At 33.7% G+C, this 24872-nt stretch overlaps 1 protein-coding gene across 1 annotated transcript in view; it reads right to left on the bottom strand.

The window, feature by feature from the left end:
• Window positions 1-24872, bottom strand: part of SDCCAG8 (SHH signaling and ciliogenesis regulator SDCCAG8) — a 139689-nt gene that overhangs the window by 70464 nt on the left and 44353 nt on the right. The window contains 1 exon segment of the mRNA XM_081315960.1: window positions 15374-15516. Coding sequence (XP_081172086.1) covers window positions 15374-15516 — 143 coding nt within the window.

Here is a 24872-nt window from a genome sequence, read left to right as displayed (position 1 = left end):
TCAGTGCAAGAATCTAGTTTTAAATACATCTAACAGGATGCTGCTTTGTTTGAAATTCTTGGTTACATTCTAGGTCAGCAGGTATTCCTTGAGTATGTTTTGAGTTCTTGGCGATCTTCAATATCATTGATTATGGCATCCTTCTGGTTTGGGGAGTTGGGAAGCCCAGTACTGTGCTGGTTTTCCTCCTTCCTCTGATGTTGGTTCCAGCTGGCATTGACTGAGAGTGAGGCACCCTAGTCATGGCTCTTGCTTTATTAAGTTCCATAGGCTTCAGTACTATCTCTGCTCCTGTTTAATATCTACATTAAGCTACTGGGTGACATCATCCATCACACTGGAATGAGCCATCATCAGTTCACTGACAATATCCAGATTTACATCCCTGGCACACTAAGCAATGCTGTTAACATCCTGTCTTGGTGTCTGGAAACTGTTAAGGTTTGGATGAGGAACAAGAGGCTTCAGGTCAGTCTTGACAAGATGAAGTGGCTCTGGGATTGGGATCATCTGGTTCCAGGGATTTGTGATCTCTTGTTCTGAATGGAGTAGCATTGCCCCAAACAGACCTTGCATGCAATCTAGGGTCTTCCTGGCCTCATGATTTCTTTGTGAAAAGTAGTTGGCAGACATGACTAGGAAAATAATAACATATGGAAATGACCTTGGGAGACAGGAGAAAGAGCCTCAGAGTAGACATGATCAGACAAACACGATCTCAATCCACAGAAGGAATGGGGGCATGGCAAACATCTCAGGACGGATCTTCCTTAGTTTCTTCAAAAGGCGGGGGGGGGGGAGGAGGAGAGAATGTACTTTCAAACTTGCAAGATTCTATGAATGTATCCTTACAATAAAGTAACAGTATTTCTGGCTGCACTTCCCGTCTGGACTATCTTACAAACTAACCAGAAAAGCTTTCACAGAGTTTCATATTGCATGCCAGTTGCACCCTTTCCTGGATTGGGATGCTTTGTTTTCAATCGTTCATGCTCTGGTTTCCTCCTGAATGGAGAAAGCTGCAGCTGATGCAAAATGCAGATGCAGGGGCAGTTATGAATGCTTCTCAGGCAGTTCAAGTTACATCTCTGCTCCATAAGCAGCATTGGCTTCCAATGTGGCTTTGGGTGCAATTTAAGGTGCAGGTAATGATATGGCATATAACCAGGATATTGGAGAGACAACCATATATAACAGAAAACAAAGTGGCAGTGATTAGAATGCAGTATTGCAGGCTATCTCTGCCTACAGTCTGTAGTTCTATCCTTTTGGGGTCAAGGTTGACTCGGCATGGTTGATTCTGAGGTTGATAAAATGAGGACCCAGATTATTGGAGACTGTAAGTCTAAGTGCTATTACTATTACTAACCATCTAATGATATTAGATTATTGCTTGAGAGCTCTCATGATAATATTCTGCATGGGTTTAGGACAACTGACTATGGACAACTCACCACGGGACAACTCGCCATGGGAAAATCGCTGTGGGACAATTCGCCATTTATTTAGAAACTTGCAACTTGAGTTCATGGGATACTACTTCTATATATTACTTCTGGTGTTCTACTACATAATGCAAGCACAATACATAAAGGGCATTGTGTATCTGGGAAGAATTCAAGCCAATTGATTCCCAAACAGTGAACATAGTTATTAAGGCAGTAGTGTAGCCTCATATGTATTAGATACAGGAGATGACATGTGGTTATATTTAGGTGTGTTGAATGCATCCTTGATGGAGGGGTTGGTTTGGCTGGACCTTAAAGAGGTAGTCTACCTTGTCCTCAAGGAATCATCATGGACTCAGTTCTAGACAATTTTCATCCTGTTTCCAAATATATTGAGAATGTAGTCAGCCTGCAGCTCTAGAAGATCTTGGAGAAAATGAATTGATTACCTAGACCTTTTTAGTCAGATATCAGGCTTGTATATAGAACTAATGCAATACTGATTACAATTGGAGATGATCTGTGTTGGGACTGAGATGGACTTGGTGCATCCTGGCCCTCAATCTTTCAATGGCTTTTGATATAATTGGTCATTACATCCCTCTGGAACAACTTTTGGAAATTGAGAATGCAGATGTTGAGGTGGTTCTTCTCAGGGCAATTCCAGTCACTGTTGGTAGATGAAGTTCTAGCCCTAGAACTCTGCTTTATAGGGCTCCTGAGAATTCTAATTTTCTCTCTGCTCCTATATAACACCTACATGAAGCTGCAGGATGAGATCAATTACTGGAAAAGTTAAATATCATGAATATGGCTGATTATATGCAGCTTTACATCTCTACCACAAGCTGACCAGGTTATGCTATCAAACTATTTCCTGGTATCTAGAACGTGTGAAGAGTTGGCTGAAAAAGGCAGGCTTTGTCTAAACTCAAGCAAGATTATGAGTTTAGTTTTAGGAACCCATTTCTGGAAACTCCTACAGACAAGTGCACTATTTGGGGCTGTCTCAGACTTATGGTTGATTCCATAGCAGATGAAAGTCATGAGTGGTTTAGGATTTTGAGTATGTTGTGGTCTTAGCTGTACAGTTTTATACTGTCGTGCGTTTACTGTTAAATCTTGCTTTGACTTCAAACTTACGTTAGTTGCCCAGAATCACATTTTTTAATTAAGTAGACATACATGAGAGTTCATTCAACAGTCTTTTGCAGTATTAACATAGGGTCAACTGTTGGAAAGGATTGATGCTGCTGTACAAAAAAAGTCAGTTATGTTGGATGAAGGTCACCAAAAATAAGTGCAAGAACTGGAAATGGTGCCAGCTATGGATGAGGAGCAGACAGCCATATAGCTATTTATAAATACCTATGTTAGGTGATTTTCTATCCTGCTTCTTATCAAAATGCTTGATAGCTTACTAAATATGAATTTTAGAATTAATCTTCTATCAGGCAGAAACTCTGTCCAAAGCCCTGAGGTATTCTTTTGTTCTTACTATATGAAATCATTCCTGAATTTTAATTTATTAAATAATATATTTAACCAACTCAAAAGTTGTAAGTTTGAAACAGAAATGTGGCTGTTTCTTATTCTAGTCAACCTAGAATAAGAACACTACAAACATATTTTATCAAAATGTACATGATTAAATACATTTTCAATTCATTCCCCCTAAGACAGAGACCCAGGAGCCCCAAAAACTTTTTACATGTCTTGTCATGTCTTGATTTTTGTTGATAAAATAGATTTAATTTAGAATAAGGTTATAAATAAGAAAAAATCAAAGACATGCAGTTATGATGGTTTTGAACAATACCATGCTTTTTTATTTTAAAAAATCCATAACCACACAAAAATAAGTTTTGGCAGAATTACATGTCTAAATTTGGATTATAAATATATTGTTAAAGTATGGCATCTCTATTAACATAGTACTATAAATTATAAGAAAAACAGAGAAAAAGGAAGCTTGGATAAATCAGATATAATTTATATAAGGATCAACCACAAAATTTGTCTAGATATTGAAATGTTGAGCTTCATTTCCTTTTACACAGAAAGACTCCTAGAAAAAAAGTTGGTTAAAGACATATTACTTGCAATTATGCTCTAATTGTAGCAAAAAAATGTCCAAACTGTAATATTTGGGTTTCAATATTATGTTGTATGTGCATCCTAGACTTGATGGCACACAATCAATTAAAAATATTCTATAGGATTATGTTACAATAATCTATTATTATGTTTTAAAAATTAAGCATTTAGGATTAGATAGGAAACAGATCCTAAAACAAGACTCTAGGGAACAATTAATAGGCCTGCGTGTCTTAAGATTTTTATGACTCAACAGAAACTGATTTTATTTACCGTATTTATCGGCGTATAACACGCACCGGCGTATAACACGCACCTCATTTTAAAAAGGAAATTTCAGGAAAAAAACTTAAATTTCGCGCTGCTGTGCGGTATTTACTATGGGTCATTAACATTATATCAGCGTATAACACGCACACATCATTTGCCCCCTATTTTCAGGAAGAAAAAGTGCGTGTTATACGCCGATAAATACGGTATTTATTTATTTTTATTTTAATTCCATTTATATCCCGCCCTTCTCCGAAGACTCAGGGCGGCTTACAAGCTTAGCAGTAGCCTTCATTCTATGTATATGCCTGCTTATTAGGGCTTTCACACACACACCCAAGCGGCATTATTACAAAGTCAGCTTAATTGCCCCCAACAATCTGGGTCCTCATTTTACCTACCTCGGAAGGATGGAAGGCTGAGTCAACCTTGATTTTGAAACTTCCTTGGTTTCCAAACAATAATGTGCTACTTAAAAACCTCACAGAATTCTGGATTAGCATCTGTACCTTAAATATAAATTAATAAACCAGATGCTCCGCAAATGCTCTTCCTACAAACATCTTAACAGTTCTTGTGTTATTTTTATTTTGTTTTAACAGATACTTAAGAACAAATACAAGAAAAGAAGAAAAATAGTGGAGTGAAAAAAGGGAAAAAAATTGTGACCCTATAAAACTGAGTAAGAATTTTCAAAGTAGTACTAGATTAATAGTGAATACACATATGATCTTCCTTCAATTTAGCAGTACAAAACCATGGTTCAAATCAAATCAATCAGCATAAGCAGTCAATATAGTAAGAACCACCAACTAGGATAATTAATAACACTACCTAATCTCACAAAGAGTGTGCTAATTAAAACAAATCAGGCAAAATCTTATATTTTAAAGCCTTACATACTTCTATGTTCTTAGCTATTCTCAAATGACTTAAAAGGGCATTGTATCACAGCCTACCCTGCCTCATTTTTTTTGCCCTGAGTAACAATTAGACGATGGATAAGATTATGTATGTTTTATAACATGCTTTTCAGGGGAATGGATTTCTTTCACGTTTTGTCAGAATGTGACATTTCTTTTGCAAGCAAAGCAAAACTAAGAGACTACTCTGCAGCTAATATCGAAAGCTTTTATTATCATCTTGATTTGGCTTGCCTGAACCACAACATTTTTCTAATCATAACTTCTGTGTCTTAACATTACCAAAAATTGACAAACAAAGGACTATTCTTGTCAATTTAAAAAGTGTTTGACACACTTTATGTTATTTAGAGCAATGGATGAATGGATTTTAATAGCAACTTTCCAACTACACTCACAATTACTGTCATTACGCTAAGTGCTTGATGTCCCACTGTGCAGTTTTGCTTACTGCTTTTTTACCTTCTTCCATGCATACTTTCAGCCACTGACTGTACAGCCTTTCAGTGTTTTCTGCCTTTTCCTTTAAATAAACTGGCTCTGGCTCCCTCCATCTGGTTCCCCTTCCGTCAGCAACCCTGCACCTGTTCACACCTCCTCTCCTGTTGGATTCCACTGAACATTTCCTCCTCTGCCAGGGCTATTCTGGCACTCACAACCTTTCTGTCATTCAATCCATCTGTCAGAAGTGAACTTTGTTTACTGCAAGCTTCTGCTTTCTTCTTCAAGATGCAAAGCCCCTCAAGGTCATTGTCAAAAGAACGGTCGGCAGAGATTTAATCCTCAGTAAGAGACAAAGCTGGACAGTTACGCATTGTATATTTTTCAACCCAATAATGCTGAAGACAATAGCGGAAGAGCAATATAATCTTTTTGAGGATCACTGAAAAATCCTCAAAGATAAAATTCATCTTTCTGTAAAATCTTGTACTGTGAACATTATTTATTTAGCAAGTTTAGCTAAACAAAAGGGAAATCTGACAAACTACGTAGAAGAGAAAATACAATTTCAGAGAAGACTAAAATGTATATTGGACTAAAGAAAAATAAGGAAAAAAATGCTAATCAATTTTTTAAAAGAGAACAAAGCAATATTCATAACCAAATGCTATTTTAATGTTACCTTTAAGCTGCAACATAGCTATATTTAAACTGTCATTCATCTATGACTAAGTATCACATTTTGAAAATGTAAGGTACAAAAATCAATTCGCCACTGAGAAATTTTATAAATGTTACACAGTTTGTGTGATTATCCATATTGCTATTCAAGTTAACAGAAAGAGCAGAGCAGCTACTTTTGAGACATTTTATACTGTCAGCAGGATTTATTATGCAGATTTAGTCAAGCATGCATCTGCTTTTCAAAAATTTGTTCCAACAGTCGCATACTATTGAATTATTAACTAATTTCTTTAAAAAAATTCAAATAAGAAACATTTTCTTGAATAATACCCAAACTTCAAGGTATTTTTCTTCACCTGCTAGAAATGTGTGTTGAAAGAAAAGAATAATTATTTTACTAGCTAACATTTAAAATGGTTATGGAACACAAAATATAGCTTCAGAGTTTTTAAAGTAGAAACTTGTCATTTTCTATATCTTAAATCAACCACTTAGATATTACTTGCTTAAACAATAAATGTTAAACACATAATTAAATTCCAGCTTTAATATATTGGAAATGAGAAACAAGCTCTTGCCTTTGTAATGATGTGTTTTTAGATTTTCATTAGTCAAGTACTCATTTAAGGGAATTAAGATATTCATGATCTTCTCAAAAGGTCTACTGCACAGTGCCTATCATATTACTTGTGTCGATAGATGCTTTTAGTTCTTAAATGATGTGCAATGCTGAGAACATGACAGAGATAAGATATAATGATACGGACAAGATATAATGAGAACAAGAAATCATACCAGCTGCACTTTTACAAAACGTACACAGATTGCAAGAATGAGAAGGCAATAGTGGGACAGTTGATGTGGCAATCAGGCTGCCATGGAAAAATGCAACAATTGAGCAGGAAAGAAGTCAGCTCCCTGTCATAATTGAAAAGACAAGAGACAGAAGAGAACTAACAGATGGGAAAGAAAGAAAGAATCATTTGAGGGTTTTTTTTTCCTGCTTGTAATTGTTACTTGCCAGGACAAGACTGAAACCATAGTAAAACAATAATGTTTTTCATACATCATAATTCCGTAAGATTGATTTTAATGTTTAAAAAGAAATGTTAGGCTTAAAATAATTTAACAAGTTACTACTTTATAATACAAATGAATAGGAATTTACTTACAAGCTCCAAAAAACAGGGTCTTCCAACCTAGTAATTTATCCTTTGTAAGGAAAAAAAAACATCCCAAGGATGACTTCACTTAAAAAAAACCACATTTTGTTCTTTTTGTTACTGCGGTAGCTCCATTGTTTTTGCACAGAATATTTGGCATATTGAATATGTATTATATGCATATTTCTACCTTATTTTATAAAGGTAAATTTAAGTTGGATATCATAAAATATCAGCTCAAAACATCCAAATATAAAATGTTATTTTTTTTGTTCTGTTAACAAACTAAGTTCTATTACACATTCTATTTTGTTATTTTCTAATTAAATAGCATGAATAAACTTATCCAGATTCAAAACCTAAAAAGGAGGTAACCAAATATTTACTGTAACAAGTACAGAACTGACAACCTTCAGCAATTTGCGTGTATTCAGGAATATTAGCTTTGCTTAACAGACCAATATCAGTATAAACACTGCAAATGAAGGTCTATATATATATTCAGATGTATCTATTAATCACTCTTTCAGAGAAAAAAAATCTAAGCTTGATTATCAAGCTATGTAATTTTCCATCATCTTCAAGGGAAACCCCCCCTGAAAATACAGCAACATGTGTAATTTGTTTAGCTGTTATACTTACATATTTCATTTTCATTTAATACTTCATTAATGGCTTTGGAAATATTGCATTGTCAAACAATATATTTTTAAAAGGACAATAAGGTCTATACATTAGATGATAAGAAATCAGACAACTGACAGATTTTAAAATGCACTGTATTAATTATTACTGCAAACACTGCCAGAAAACAAGAGATCTGATTTATTCCAAATCATTTGATAGCTGTCATCATAAAGGAGTGGATATGGGCTAAATAATGGCAGGTAAAATATTTTTCTTTTTATAATAATGGAAAGTATTTCATTTATATATGTAGAATTAACTCAACTACTTCAGAAAGAACCAGTAACCAAGAGAGTAGACTAGCTTTCCCATAATTCTTGTGAATAGGCTTTGAAAACAGCAAACGTTTTGTTCCACATCTTGTTGAAAATTACCTTATGTACAACCTTCTTTATAGTACTGGATGTAGTTGTAGATGTGTTAGTGAATACAGAATACACATAGCTCAGGGGAAAGAAAAAATACTTGCAAAAATCAATTAAGGAGAACAAATAACAACTTTACATCCACTGCAATGATTCAAAAAAATGCTGCTACATCAAATAAGAATATTTTTTTTCTTGACGGTCCTAAATTAGATTTATCACAGTAATGGATACATAAATAGCATATGTTTCTGTTATACTTCCTATTTCAAATCCCTGTAATATTTGTCCCCCCCCTCCCAGGCAAAATTAAGTCTATCCATAAATCTCTGCAAACAGAAAAATACTCAAGTTGAAAAATGGAAGGTGTTTCAGTCTTGTTTGTTAAATATCCATCTCTACTATCTGCAATTTCTTTTCAAAGAATTTCATTATTCATCGTGCTTATTTAACTACGATAACTATTCTGTGTAACAGGTCCATATTTAAATTATTATTTCTTTCTCATTCATTTTTTTTTGCCCAGATATCAGTAAGACTGCAACCTGTATCCAAGGTACAATGTGGAATAAACTTCTTTAAATCCAATAAAATTTATTTATCAGAAATTATATGGAACTGTCATGTATTGTTGTCTGGTTTGCACTACTGATAGTGGCTAGGCTATTTAAACATAAGGTCAACATAAGAGGGAGTGCTGAAAAGAAGCAAAATTAATGCCTTCTTTTAAAGAGCTTTTATATATATATATTTTAAGAACTGCATTTATTCTAATATAAACCACAATCCTAATATGTTTTGAATGTTTAACTGACACCAAGATACTATTTTGTTTGCTTTCATTGATCACGGATAATGTTTCCAGAAGGGCAATGCAATACCATAATTTTCTTTGCTAGCAGGGATTCTCAAGAATTTACAAAGTCAATTCTTCAGCAGATTTGTCCCTTTTAGATATTTCTTGTGCTGCAAATTTCTCAGATAAACTGCCCAGTTGACAAAAGTTTGTGTGCGTTTTTGCAGTAAAAAGGCATTGCAAGGTCTTTATCAGACCAATGGGCACACCACTGTAAACATCATGGAACTCTGCAGCTATCCTGCAGTTTCCCTCTCTGTGGTCAGTCTTCCCAGCTGCCCTATCTGTTACTGTCTGATTAGTTCTGCTAAGGAGCTCCTCCCCTGCCAGCTTTCACTGCCATCTGTTCTACACAAGATGGCTGCTGCCCAGCAACCTAACACTGCCCTCCTACCTGGCACCCGGCTACCATCCTTACCCCAAAGTGCTAACACAGGTTCTTACTGCTGGCAGAGTCAGGATTTCATTACTACTACTTTGACAAGTGCAGGGTTGTTTGTAATTTCTCTTTTATCCTGATTTTGATTGTACAACCACCTCCCACTGCTTCAGTTTGCTTCAGTTTTGTTGCTCACAGATTTTACTCTCCACATTAATCTCCCTCTGGCATGTTACTGCATCTGTTCCCTTTTTTATTATTAATTTTCAAATTCCCACCATTTTTGACAAAAAGGAGGTAATCTACACTCTGCTTCTGCCCATTTCATTTTCTTTAATTTGGAAGATAAGTATGAAAGCATGCCAAAGAAGTTAATTCTCCGTTAACAGTTTATTTTCTGGCATCTCAGTGCCTTTGTATATGAAAAACAGATAGGAATAAATGTTGACTAAACCACAAATGATCCTAAATTTAATGAAAAATAAACATATAAAAACAAGAGCTAAAGAATTGATTATGCATGTTATCTTATTTCAGGCTTTTATATTTCCTTTTAATTATAAACTTCCAGGTAATATATTGGAAATTGAACATTAAGTGTACTTTAAAATGTTCACCCATTAAATACAAATTTCAAGTCATATGAGCAGTTACTAATTATAGTTTGATGTGACTATTCATTTCATATTTTGTAAATTAAAACATTTTAGATCTTTGTATTTTTCATATATATATATATATATATATATATATATATATATATATATATGCAAAAATATAATCTATAATTTATATAAATACAAATATATATCCCCACAAAGAAAATATTTAAAAATACTAACTTCTTTTTAAAAAGAAAATAAAACCTTAGTCTTTATGTATATGTACAGTAGATATATCTTTGGAATGGTACAATATAGTTATTAAGGACTGGTTGTTCTTAATACAGTAGAAGAGACATGTCTTTTAAAATCAGTAGACTATAATACCTCAGTATTTGTCATATATGTTGCATAAAAAGAGCCTTTTTTCTAGTAAAGAATACTAACAATGTCATACTGAAGCACTAAAAAGTATAAACAATTCAACTAGTTCCAAAAAACTATTAGAGTGACAGACTTAATTTATGTATCTTATTTATTATACATGGACTTCAATGAATGCTAATGAAGCTATGGAAAATGTGCTAGAGGCTACAAGAAGCGCTGATAAACAGTAGGCCTTTTGAAGCTAAAAAGGTTCTAATAATCATTATATGACCTCCCAACAATAGCTTCAAACGATATGGTTTCCAAAAATTATTCTTGCACTTATCATTTATTGATTACATATCTATCACTCCTCCTAGTGAAAAATACCAATACCAACAAATGTTAGTAAAGATATATAGAATAATTTGGCTCTGTAGATCAAAAAAGGGAGGGAAAGCATTTTCTAACCCCGTAATAACAGCTGTACCCCACATGACCTGGAGGGAAGGGGGCGTTTAGAGACTCAGCAACATTTCAGACGGCTACCCAACAAATTTTCCCATAAGGATGTATTGGAACTTCCTTTTTCTTTGCAGTCTCCAGCTGAATAATGCCCATTTTCAAACTCATTCTTTCTTTTGCCAGCTTCTCCACCCACAGCAAATGTGGGTTTATTCTATTCAGTTTTTAGAGTTAGCATGCTTAGTGGCAGATAGGCAGACAGATGAATGAGCAGACAAATTTTTTTTGCCCAACTTTCCATTGAGCTTGAAAAGAATAAAGAAGTAGGTAAAAGATATAGAACACATCTTCTGTAATGGCAGTGTAATGGCTGAGGATTTGTCAAAATCATGACAGGTGCCTCCTGACATTCCAATGCAAGTTTAAGTACTTATGCTCGCATGCAATTTCACAGCATATATAACCTGTTCTCAGAATCTATATGAATAATAGTCAAAGAATGGATTAGAGGAAACAAGACTGAAGTAGTAAATGAAGTACTTTATAGGCTTATCAATAATGGCAACATTGAACTTCATTAGAATGATACTAGTAACTAAGTAAAATTATATATTAAACTATAGTTAAACCAATTATAATTGGGCTAAAAAGTGCAAAATGCAAACAATGAAACTATTTTTAAAAGAATTAAGAGCATAGTTCATGATCCAAAGAGTTTTCCATCCATAGTGGAAGATTTGATTATTCAAATCTTCCCTTTTGCAGCAACTCAAATCTTCAAAATTTGCTCTGCAAAACTTAGGTTCTTTAGGAAACCATAAAAGTAGATAACAACAAAGAAAAGGAGGGCTAGAAAAATTAACCAACCTCCATATTGCACTGATAGATGTTTCTACTGGTTCATTTTATCACCAGACTACTGGCTTTTAAATACAATCCTGTGTTTCCTTGTATACTAAAAGTTCAATCAACACCTGTACCACACAAAAAGAGACTGATAATTTTGCAATTTTACAGTACCAAAAACATATACTGAAGTGATCTATATATGATATTTTCTGCCATAGATTATTCATCCTGGGAAGAATGGGCTGTTTTACATATTACAAGCATCCATGTGATCAACACAAAAATCAATAAAAAGGGGTGGGAAAGGGAAAAAAAAGCAACTAGAGAAATAAAGGAAAATAACAGCGACAAAATATTGTATTAATTTAGAGGACATTATTCATTCTTATTTTTGAATACTTCATTAAATTACCATCCAAAATATTATTGATCAATCTTTCCAAGAGCCAGTTTCACAAAGAGAAAGTGAACTCATCTATGTTTCTAACACTGAAGAGTAATATTTTTGCTGCTTCCATGCTTGATAATTCTATAACTTTTCATATCCCAGATTTGGGGTATATAATTCAGAAGTACATTCACATATATTAACAGTATCAAACTTTGTAATATCTTACTCACGAATTTAATGGATACTAAACCAACATTAAGTAATAATGTGACAACAAAGGGCCCTTACCTATTCTATACCTCAAACATGATGCTTTTAAATACTCTCTGGGCTACCCACTGTATGTGAAAAAGAATATTTTGTCTCTTTTTAAGTTGAATTTTTACAATTAGCTAGATTATGCAGAAAAATGTGGGATAGAACTGTACATTTAAATAATTAAATAGGTTAAACTTGCAGGGAAGCAAGAATTTTAAGCTGTTTAATAGTTATTTGCAACTTTGTATGCAATTTTTGAGTTTAGAAATCAATGTAGCAGCACAAAATAGAAATCCCTTGCTTGAAATAGAATACCTCTATTTATTAATAAATGTACTTTCTACATCTTGGTAAGTAAAAGCTTGAAAAATGTGGTGACATATATTCTAAGTATGTACCTATTTTATTAACCTTAAAAAAATACATTTCTCATAAACTAATATGCCATGCATTTTTTGTGATCAGATTTCTATTTTTAATGTTAAAAAAAATCCAAAAGGACATGTTATCCCAGGTGAGTAGAGCAAAAACAAATATATGTTCTTTGAGAGGCTGGCACATTTAAGGATGTAGATATGTCAAGTCTACAAACCTTACTTTGCCTCTCCCCACTAATCCTATTTTGCTATCGAATCTTATTGGCATGATTTAGGGTGTTCTGGAACCTAGCAGTTTTGTACTCCAGATTGAACATTTAAAGAAATCTACATAATTGTCAGCAATTTAAACAACTGTACTTTTGTATTTCTTAAACTGAGTAAGTTAACAATTTTAAATTATTGCAAATTTGTGGGTGGAATACAATACGGTACAAATGAAATATTTTTTGCAATGGGACTTTTTCCTCTTTTCCTTCCTAAAAAACTGAGAGGAGAGGTCTCCTTTATTTTACAGACCCCTAAACCTCCAGAAGAATTTTTGAAACTGCAGGGGGTAGAAGAAGGGGAACCTGTCAACCTCCCCCTTCAGTTATCAATAGCAGTTCTGACTTCATCTGACTTTAGCTAATGTTTCTAAATTATTATAAACTGATAGAATGACCTACCCATAATGATGGAAAGCAATAACTTTTAAAGATTAATTATATGTGATTATATGTTATGCATAAGAAAGTACCATCTAATTCTTCAATGCAGTCATATTATAAATTGAGGCAAATCAGTTATTGGAAACTATACATAGGCAGCTAACCAAATTATAAGTAAAGTAATTGTCAGTCACTTTTTCCTCACAGCAATAACAAAATATAAAAATGTAATTTAGTAAATGTTGTAACACTGTTACAGAAGAATGAATGAGAGAAAATAAGATACAGCATAAAAAGAATATAATGGAAGTAAATAAAAACAGAATTAGAGCAAATGGGGGAAGTGACTGTTGAAACCAAAAATGCAGAAATCTGAAATTTGAACTCCCCTCTCACTCCATATTATTACAAAGTTACAAATCAACAAATCCAGTAAAAGGAGAAAACAGTAAGACAAATATCCATAGTTTAAACTAAAAAGTATACTTAAAAAGGGAAAGTAGACAGCAATGACTATACCAGTTAAACAATTAGCATGGAAATGTATATACAGTTGTTAAACCTTTCCATCTATCAAATTTCTAAATGCAATATCCAATATGATCAATATTTACAATGAAATTCTGCAGAGTGAATGGCACCAGGTAATGCAAAATTAAAAATAGTGTTTAATCATTAAATTGGACAAATTTAAGTCACATATTCTTGGGAGAGTTTATTTAATTAGGCAGTTAGTATCATTATTAAAAGTGTGGAAGTTTTTCAGGAAATCTATCTACACTTTGGATTTTCTCCAAGACACCACACAGCTTCATAACTTGTATGATTAGCCTTAGGAAGGAAACTGGTAAACCATTTGGTAAACTATCACAACAAATCATTATAAAAGAAGTCCTGCAAAATCCAAACTTTTGCTATCTTACAACTTATCCCAAACTTTTTTCAAGTTCATTAACCTCTAGCATATTTGTTCTTCAAATACAGACTGTGAGAAAAGTGTTTTTTTTCTCCATCTGCTCCTGGCCCATAATCTATATTTACACAATTTTTTTTTTAAAAAAGAATATGATATGATAATTTAAGAGCGATACAATTACCCAAGTGAACCACCTTTATTCCTGTGCACATGTATATACTTACACCCTACATATTTATTTATTTATTTATTTATTATTGGGACTTATATGCCGCACTATCTCCCGAAGGACTCAGGGCGGCTAACAACAATAACATACAATAAATACAGAAGTTAAAATAAAAATTAAAATTAAAGGCCCCTGCAGAATAAATTAAAATTAAAATTAAAATAAATTAAAAATTAGAGTTAAAAATTAAAAACATAATTAAAATCCCTGTCAGTCCAGGTCAGCCAGGTGGAAAAGGAGCACACCCCACCTAATAAAACCATAAACTGGAATGCTTTCTTTTATACTTTTAAATATACTGTCATATTATATGTAGCTTTTATGTATTTGACCACACCCAAATAAGAATTAGTTTATGCTTAACATTAAAATTCAACTCTGTTTTAAAAAATCATAGAATAACTGCGTTCAGCAGGACCAGTTATGAAGAACAGAAATATAATTGTATTTTAAAATAATATTATTTAGATACATTTTTGAATATTGAACTACTTGTTTAACCATATATTTTAAACCTGTTTACTTGTTTACCACTACTTTTTAACTAGTTATAAATTATTTATGTATCATAAATATTTTTAAGATGCAGAAAATTGTCTAACAATAATCAATAACTAGGAAAAGGGGCTATTTTTCACTAGGAAAGGGGGCTATTTTTCACTATCATTCAGCTATTTCCTAAAATAGTTATAACTGTAGAATAATTGGATGTGTATAATTTTTACTGACTACAAAGTATTCCAAGTTAAAAAATCCTACTTGCTTTAAAGAACAGGGCAGAATGAAACAGATTAGTACATTTATTGTTATCATACTTCACTTTTTTTTCATTATACATTCACTTCTAATCTGCCTCAAAGCTACACATTTAATTGTAGCAACTGTGGATAAGCAAATGACAAAACATGGCAGTGTGAAATTGAAACTGGTGTTAAGAACAAACAAGATAAGTGGTACCTGAGAAAATGCAGTTGTTGCTCAGCTTTGCCCAGCAATTCTGTTAGTTTCAGACATTCTTCCGTAGCTTTTGCAGTATCCTGCTGTGCTTGTTCTAAGCGCTGTTTGTTTTCATGAAGCAATACTTGTAATTTCTCAATTTGCTTTCAATACAAAGAGGAGTGCAGGAAATTCAGATACAATAATTGAACATAATAAAGGAAGTTAGAAAACTCGCAAATCACAGAACAGGTATTTGACTTGACTATTTATTTTCTGGATAAAACAAAATTTGAAAAACAATATTAATTATATTATGTTTACATCATACTTTTCCTTAATTCTACAATCATAACATTGATTACATTTTTTAGAATCATATTTAACAAATAAATGCAGAATGCTCCACCAATCACTCAGATTGCAATACTGCAGCAGCTACACTTAATCTTTACTTTTTACGGCAGAATATAATGAGGTAATATAAGATATTATTCTATCTTTAGTTCATGACCACAAGATATTATCTCTTTCAATTTTTCTCTAGTCCTTTTGTATATGCTGAGCTAAAAAAATATTTTTAAAGAAATCTAATGAACAGTTTTATAAATGAAAAATAAATAGAATTTCACAAATGTCAACTAATGCCAAGACAATCTCAAAATTTCACAGTATAGGCATAAATATAAGTTCCTATAATTTTCTCAGGGAAAATAACTAAAGTGAACAGATGGGCTTTATACTATCCCTCAAGTTAAATCAAATCAGGTATGTCGGTCCAACAATAAGTGAATTAAAACATAAAGGGACTATGTTGAAAATAGTATCTCTCTACTTGCCAGATGTTTGAGTGCAAAATTTAAGGTAATATTCTATCTGTAAATCTTCACTGCATTCAAAAGTAAAACAGCTCCTTTAGAATTCTTATATTGCAGAGTAAAAAAAAGGCATACCCAAACACACATTACTTTTATCTAGATATAACGAAGAACTGTGTAGTATATTTTGAATACTATGCTTGATCATTGACTTCTCAGCTTCAGCCATATTTGGCTTTTTTTAAAAAATAGTTACTTTAGCTCTTTTTACAATTCATAGACATGAAAATAACTACTGAGAAGTTAACAACAAAAATAAATGTTACTTTTTATACCATATCTCAGCCTTTTGACAAAGATAATGGGCAAAAGCAAATGATAGCAAATACCTTAAGGAAGCATTTTAGAGCCCTAGCAAGCAGGTCCAATGTGGATTTAATATCTCTGGATTTATTATCATTAAAGTTATGCATAAGAATAAAATAAAAAATACTTGAAATGCGTCAAGTAGGCAATATTATTATTTTATATTTTATTTTATTTAATTTAATTATGGGACTTATATGCCGCCCTATCTCCCGAAGGACTCAGGGCGGCTAACAACAATAAAACAATAAAAACAATAAATACAAATATTAAAAAGGATTAAATTTACAAAGCCCCATTATTTACTAAAACCAATAAAATAAAGCAATATTAAAACCCCCGTCTTCAGTCCAGGTCGGCCAGTTGGAAAAGGTATGTCTTTAGGTCGCGACGAAAGGACCAGAGACCTGGGGCCATCCGAAGTTCTCGGGGGAGCTGATTCCAAAGGGCAGGCACTCCAACAGAGAAGGCCCTCCCCCTGGGGGTCGTCAGCCGACATTGTCTGACCGACGGCACCCCGAGGAGACCCTCTCTGTGTGAGTGAACAGGGCGATGGGAAATCATTCCTGGCAGGAGACGGTCCTGTAAATATCCTGGGCCTAAGCCATGAAGGGCTTTATAGGTAAGAACCAGCACCTTGAACCTCACCCGAAGGGCAACCGGCAACCAATGCAGCCCACGCAGGAGGGGTGTAATATGGGAATATCGGGATGCTCCCATCACAACCTGCGCAGCCGCATTCTGCACCAGCTGAAGCCTCCGGATGGTCTTCAAGGGCAGCCCCATGTAGAGAGCGTTGCAGTAATCTATACGGGAGGTGACGAGTGCATGAGTGACCGTACGTAAGGCATCTCAGTCCAGATAGGGGCGCAACTGGCGCACCAGGCGAACCTGGGCAAATGCCCCCTGGCTACGACTCCTATATGATGTTCTAAATCAGGTTGTGCGTCCAGGAGGACGCCTAAGTTGCGCACCCTATCAACGGGAGGCAACACCTCTCCCCCCATAACCAAAGATGGTAAATCTTGGAGAACGCGAGATGCTGACATGTAGAGCCACTCGGTCTTGGCCGGGTTGAGCTGGAGTCATGTTGATTACCTCAAATTTGGCAAATCAATATTTTTTGTAAATTATGTTTTCTTTAAACCATGATAAATTGAATAATAGTGTAGAAATATTAAGATGTTGACACAAACAGTATTATAAAAGGAGAGAGAGAGAGAGAGAGAGAGAGAGAGAGAGAGAGAGAGAGAGAGAGAGAGAGAGAGAGAGATCAATAACAGCAAAGTATCTGCTATAGTTATTATTAAGCAATATTTAGTTAACAGGAAGTGTAGGGCAAAGAATGGAACAGAGAATTAAGGAAATTAATTGGTCGTAGCTGGTCTAGTCTTTGTTCAAGTAAGAGAAGTTTTTTAAAGGCTTTTATTCTATTTTGCTTTCAAATCTGCTACTGATTAATGATACTCTTTAATTTTAACCTTCATTAAAACTAGAATGTAAATAAATTAAGCCGAGGTTTTGAAAATGTATAATTTATTTTAAATAAATTAATTAGAAATTAGAAATGATCTTGTTCAAAATTTAAAACCACAAACCTATATCGGTGCACATTTTTTTTCTCCTTCACTCTTACATGGAATAAATATATCAGGCATGTCAAACTGCTGGCCCATGGGCCGGATGCGTCACACCAAAACCAAAGTTGTGATACCTCACATGATGTCACATGACATCATGAGTTTGACATGCCTGGAAATATATGTATATGTATATATATATTAATTTTAATTCCATTTATATCCCGCCCTTCTCCGAAGACTGAGGGCAGCTTACAAGCTTAGCAGTAGTCTTCATTCTATGTACATGCCTGCTTATTAGGGCTTTCACACACACCCCAAGCGGCATTATTACAAAGTCAGCTTAATTGCCCCCAACAATCTGGGTCCATATATGTGTGTGTATATATATATGTATATATGTGTGTGTATGTATATATGTATATATGTATGTGTATGTATATATGTATGTATATATATATATGTATGTGTATATATATATATATGTATGTGTATACACACACACACACACACACACACACACACAAATATGAGCTGTCACTGCTGTGACTACTGCCTGTTGATGGCCTTAGGCTGAAACAGGAAATAAGATTTGTCCCATGTTTGGGGCCTAGCAAGGTAATCTAAATACTTAACAAACATTATATATATATATATATATATATATATATATATATATATATATATATATATATATATGCAAATTATTCAAATTGCTAATAAAGAATTTGGGAGGCTAAGATGATCATTTCGAACTATTTATGTTCTCATCAGTTAGTCATACCCTTTATCTGAGATTCGGATAAAGCAAGGTCCATTCAAAAAAAAGCCTTGACAAATACTTAAACATACATTTGCCTTGCCTTCCAGCTAATATAAGAGAGAAAGAACCCCGTGGCTCAGGAGGTTAAAACACTCCCTGATATACAATCAGCCCGGGTTCGAATCTCAGATAAAGGGTATGACTAACTGATGAGAACATAAATAGTTCGAAATGATCATCTTAGCCTCCCAAATTCTTTATTAGCAATTTGAATAATTTGCACAAATAATGAGCTGTCATAAGTTGACTAGTTCCTGTGGATAAGCCCTGAGCCGGGCCAAAACAGGAATGAGAGTTAATTAGCAAGGTCCATTCAAAAAAAAGCCTTGACAAATACTTAAACATATATATATATATATATATATATATATATATATATATATATATATATATATATATATATATATATATATATATATATATATATATATATATATATATATATATATATATATATATATATATATATATATATATATATATATATATATATATATATAATGTTTGTTAAGTATTTAGATTACCTTATGTATGTATGTATGTATGTATGTGTGTATGTGTATGTGTTTGTTAAGTATTTAGATTACTATATGTATGTATGTATGTATGTATGTATGTGTGTATGTGTATGTGTATATGTATATGTATACGTATACGTATATTAATCATAAGTACTAGCAAACAGAGATAATGTGTTCTGCTCATCTCTTGACTACATAAGTAGTTAGGAAGATAAAAATATCTTCCAGAACTTTTAGAATATGGATTTTGGATAATTGATTTTAAGAAACCAAAGTATTTAATCTTATCAGAACAAAATCTATTATTCCCAATGCTCTATCCCACATTTACTTACTAATTCGTAAATATTAAACAACTTTCAAATCCTTTCTAATATCTTCTAAGAAAGCACTAGTTGTTAAGCCCAGGAATTCCTCAGTGTCTCACTTTAGGAAAAATCTGGACCAACTATCTTGAATGAGGCAATCTATGACTGCTTGTGACGGTTTTCTGGATGAGAGGATTAAAACAACTATAGTGTACTTCCTTTTTCTTGAACAAGAAGTGTCTTGCCAGTGACAAGAACTCAAGCTAGTGATTGCAATATAACTGCAAATATTGTGGCATATTAGAGTCCATATTAGAGAGTGCAGAGAAGAGTCACAAAGGTGATAAGGGGTCTCGTGGCTACATCATATGATAAACAGCTAAAGGAACTATCATGTTTAATCCAATGAAGAGAAGGTTCAGGGGAGATTTGATAGCAGTCTTCCAATACTTGAAGGGCTCCCTAACAAGGAAGAGGGTGTCACATTATTCAGCTTGCCTCCTGGAGTTGTGGATGCTCCATTACTGGAGTTCTTCAAGAAAATATTGGACAACCATTTGTCTAGGTTGGGCAGGGGATTGGACTACAACACCTCCAAGGTCCCTTCCAGCCCTATGATATAATCCGAGTTAGAATTCGCTAATTCAATCAGAATTTTCAATAATATTTTGCTCTTTCTGGATAGAATGTACAAGTTTGAAATCTGTGGTAACATATTACAATAGTTTCATACTTAATAGATGACTAATTTTGAAAAGTAGTGGTAGGTATTTCTTTATTTATATCATTTATGTTAAATGGAACTTTACAGAATTTTCCCTCATTGCTATATTCTAGTACAGGTAATCCTCATTTAGTGATTACCTTGTTTGGCAACTGTTCATAGTTAACAATGGTGATGAAAAAGAAACTTTAGAACCAAAAGGTTAAAATTTCTGACCTGTTCAGGTCTGTAAAGCTGAAGTAAGATAATAAGCAAACTGCAGTTTCACTTATCAGCTGCTTTGGTTAATAACCAAGTTATCAATCCCAATTGTAATCACTAAATGGGGATCTTTACATATAAAAATAACTGAGTGAATGAGGTATCATTAATATGCAGATAACATGAATTTATACATGTCCATTGAGAAAGTAGGGCCTGGGGTCACAATAGGACTGGATCAAAGCCAAATCACTGAATTGAGTTTAGTTAATATGAGGTATCTACATTTGTCAATGCATAAAGAATGAACTAATTTACTGATTTACATTTTTAGAATGCTCCTTTATTTTGGGTAATGGAAAATCTTTTAGCAATTTCAGGTCTAACAGACAGAATCTCAGTTAGAAAAGCCAGCTAACCTCAATCATTTTGACTCATAATCTCCAGATTAAATTATAATAAGTAGACTTTGAAGAAAAGTTGAAAATTGAAATTAGCAGAAGGTACAGATGTAAAAATGCTAAATGTATATTGTTCAGGTGAAATAATTTTCAGACTATGGTCTATTTCAAAATATTAATGCTAAATCTTAAAACCCTTTATGACTTGGGAATAAAGAACTCCTCTATTCAGATGTCCTTGTCCACTTGCTAAAATGATCTGTACACAATAATACTGACTGAATTAGACAGTAAATCTCTTCAGTTCTTTAAATTAATTAAAGTCACTATGGAGCAAACTTTTCCAGCTAACTGAAATCTCTTGTATCCTTTTTTATTATACAAGAAACCTGAGATTCCATTATACATAAAAGGCTTGGACACATTCACCTCTAAAATATCTCGATAAACTATTCATATGGAGTATATATCAAAGAAAGTGTAAAAACAAATGTAATCTAATGTTTGAAGTGCACTGTATACAGGGTTGGTGACTTCAGGCTAGCGAGAACCATAATTTAAATACAATACAACTGCCTTACAAGGACATCGAGAGAACAGGCACATATCTGTTAATTTGGAAAGGCTGGAAGAAAAAGCTGAGAAGTCTGGGTTCCTTCTGGGTTCATACTGACTGCAAACTCCCAAAGGAAAACAAATAAAAGTTGAGCTTTCATCGAGGACGTACCATCCTCAAGCTGATGAATGTTTTAAATGAAGAAGAAGGGAAAGGAAATCCAAAGGTGCTTTTTTAGGAGGCAACCAGACTTCCTTGTTTTTCTTTGAAAATGTTTTGCTTCTTCAGAAGCTTCTTCAGCTGATGATTGGTGGGGTCGAATGGCCTCAATGACTCTCTAAAAGAATACAAATGACCAGCTGTCTGCAAGGAATACAAATCCTTCCATTCCCCACCATCCAGTTAGAGCTGAAGAAACTTCTTGGTTGAGAAGCGAAACGTCTTCAAATAAAAACAAGGAAGTCCAGTTGCCTCCTGAAAAAGTAACTTTGGGACAACCATTACCTGGATGACTGAGAATCTCCATATACAAGGGAAAGGAAAGTTTCCTTTGTCATACTTTATTGGACAAAGCCTGGTATCTAGGCCTTAGTTATTTTAGCAAGACCTATTTTGGAACTGCTTATAATGCAAGATTCGGCTATAGTATAGCTGAAGTTCAACCAATCAATTCAAATATGCAGGGTAGGTGCATATCTTGGCTTGGCTCCACTCTTCAAACCCTGTTCTGCGCATGTGCGCATGTACGCGCATGCGCACACATTTTCTTGCAGCTCCCAGTTTTTCCTTTTGTGAGGGAACCGGTTCCAAGTGGCTCTTTCACTGTTTTAGGTTGCTGACCCCTGAGCTATACAAAGCCTATTCAGGCTAAAACCAAGAAATTCTTTAAAATTAAACTAGCTGAGGATTTAGAAAAACTTATAGTCACATACAAATGATAGAAATAATTAAAAACAGAGAAGGTCTGGGCAGTAGAAGTCTGAATTATTTTACATGGAGTCATTGAGTACTTTGTACAAAGCAGGCTGGTCCAATTGCAGGGCAGACACTTCAAGCTGCAAATACAAAGGGGCAAGGAGGTGAAACAAGGTATCAGCAAACACAATTGTTCTGTTGCTGTATCAGTTCTATGTAACTAAAAGAGCAAATTCCTCTTACATGTAATGAGGAGTACTCTTCCATCTCTGCTTTTAAGTTAAACAATGCAACTTTGTTGCAGGGAGAAAAATGTTTTACCATTCTTGTAAGGATCTTCAAATATTTAGCACTTCCATAGCCATCTGAACAGTGATATAATTTGATCTTAACTGAATTATGAAATGAAAATTAAGCATGAAAGATTTCAAAAGCATCCCAGATCACTGCACTGAGGTAGGCGACGCCATTCCCCATTTCCCTGAAGTATTTCCAAAGTGCAAAGCTATAGATGTGTTTGGTTCCATTTTGGTAAGACATTTTATCCATCCTTCTCAGAATGGAAGTTTATACGAAAGAAAGAAAGAAAGAAAGAAAGAAAGAAAGAAAGAAAGAAAGAAAGAAAGAAAGAAAGAAAGAAAGAAAGAAAGAAAGAAAGAAAGAAAGAAAGAAAGAAAGATTGTATAGGGACTATAAATAAAGGCAAAAAATATGTTTTGGCAACATTTATTCATGTTTTAGATGGAAACATTAGAAGTCCTTTCTTTTGTTATAAATATGCCTTTCCATGGACTTCCACTACTTTTGCCCAGATCTCCATTTACTAATATAATGAATTTCAAATGGAGTTCACTTTAGAGAGGCTTTGAAAATTCTAATTGGTACAGAATGCAACGGCAAAGTTTTTAAAGTTAAATATGAACATTCTATAAATTTCTCCTAATTATGCATTTTTTCAACAATTATTTTTTCACCATGCCCACTGCATGCAAGGAAGTTGACAAACCATTGAAGAAATGCAACAGAACAAACCTTACTTCAAAAAGTATAACAAATTTTTGAGGAATTGAGACAAATCCAGCTATTTTTACATGCCACAGAGAATTATTTATGTCACACCTAAACCATCGTTTACCAAATGCTGTTTTAAAGGACAATGGACTGGATTCTTTTGCACATCAACAGAGCCCTGTTTTTCCTCTTCTCATACTCCCTAGGTATTTAGGAAAATCATTAGAACATTCCATAAATATGAAGAGCATTAATTAGTATTCCCATCTAATCTTCACTTCTTGTTATGGATGTCTAACACATTTGAGACGGTAATATCAATGCATGATATCCAAAGCCTTCAACATTCAATTGTAATGCCTTTATATACCTATGTATACTATGCCAGCATTCTGTGTACAATCTGAACATATCATGTCTTATATATTTATTATTATTACCATGCTGATAATACCATGGCGTAGAAAAGAAATTCTTCAATTGTTCTTATAACTTTTTTTAACCTTTCATCCAAAAATTAATCAGTATGTTTACAGGCCATTCAAATGTGTTGCCCATATTTCTAAAACTATTCATTTTATCTTAATAAAGAAGATTAAACTGTTTTATTTGTGCCCCACTAGGCCTTGTGGAGGTTGTGACAAACTTCTGAAGTACTGTACTGGTTTGAAGTGACTGCACCCTTAGATTGTACTTTAATTCTGCTTGATGCATTCATTTTTAACTAACCCCTTCTTGCAACCCATTTCAGCCCCACCACAAAGCTTTTCCTGAGGACTGGGAAATCTTCTAGAAGACTATGCCATGCAATAAATTGCAGTAAGCAGTGAAAGGCATGGATATTGTATGCTCTCATTTGTGTGATTTGAAAGTGCTTGCTACTGGACACAGCTGAGTAGTAAGGATCCAAAAGACTGTTGGAGAGAAAAGAAAAGGTCCTGATTTGTAGTTTAATTTAATTTCATAAATACTACAAAAAATTTAAAAGAACATCAGCTGTTTTAAACGGTAATAACATGATTATTTTGAAAATAAAGTAATTCAAACAATTAAATATTCCGTTGTTTCTTTGTTAAATCATATTTCCTATTCGAGCGAATAAATATCTCTGGGTTTCTTTTACATGTAGAAGTTATGTTTAATACAGGGTTCCATAGGTTTCACTACAAATGTATATATAGTTCAACTACTTCATGTATAATTAGTTTAGCCCAATATTAATAAACCTCCTTTGTATGAGACAGCAAACAAGAAAGTCTTGAAAATATCTGATATTAATCAGCAGTTAATTGACTA

The sequence above is a fragment of the Vipera berus genome (assembly GCF_964194415.1).
Source record: "Vipera berus genome assembly, chromosome: 1".
Lineage (NCBI taxonomy): Eukaryota > Metazoa > Chordata > Lepidosauria > Squamata > Viperidae > Vipera > Vipera berus.
This window is presented reverse-complemented; position numbering and strand designations above follow the sequence as displayed.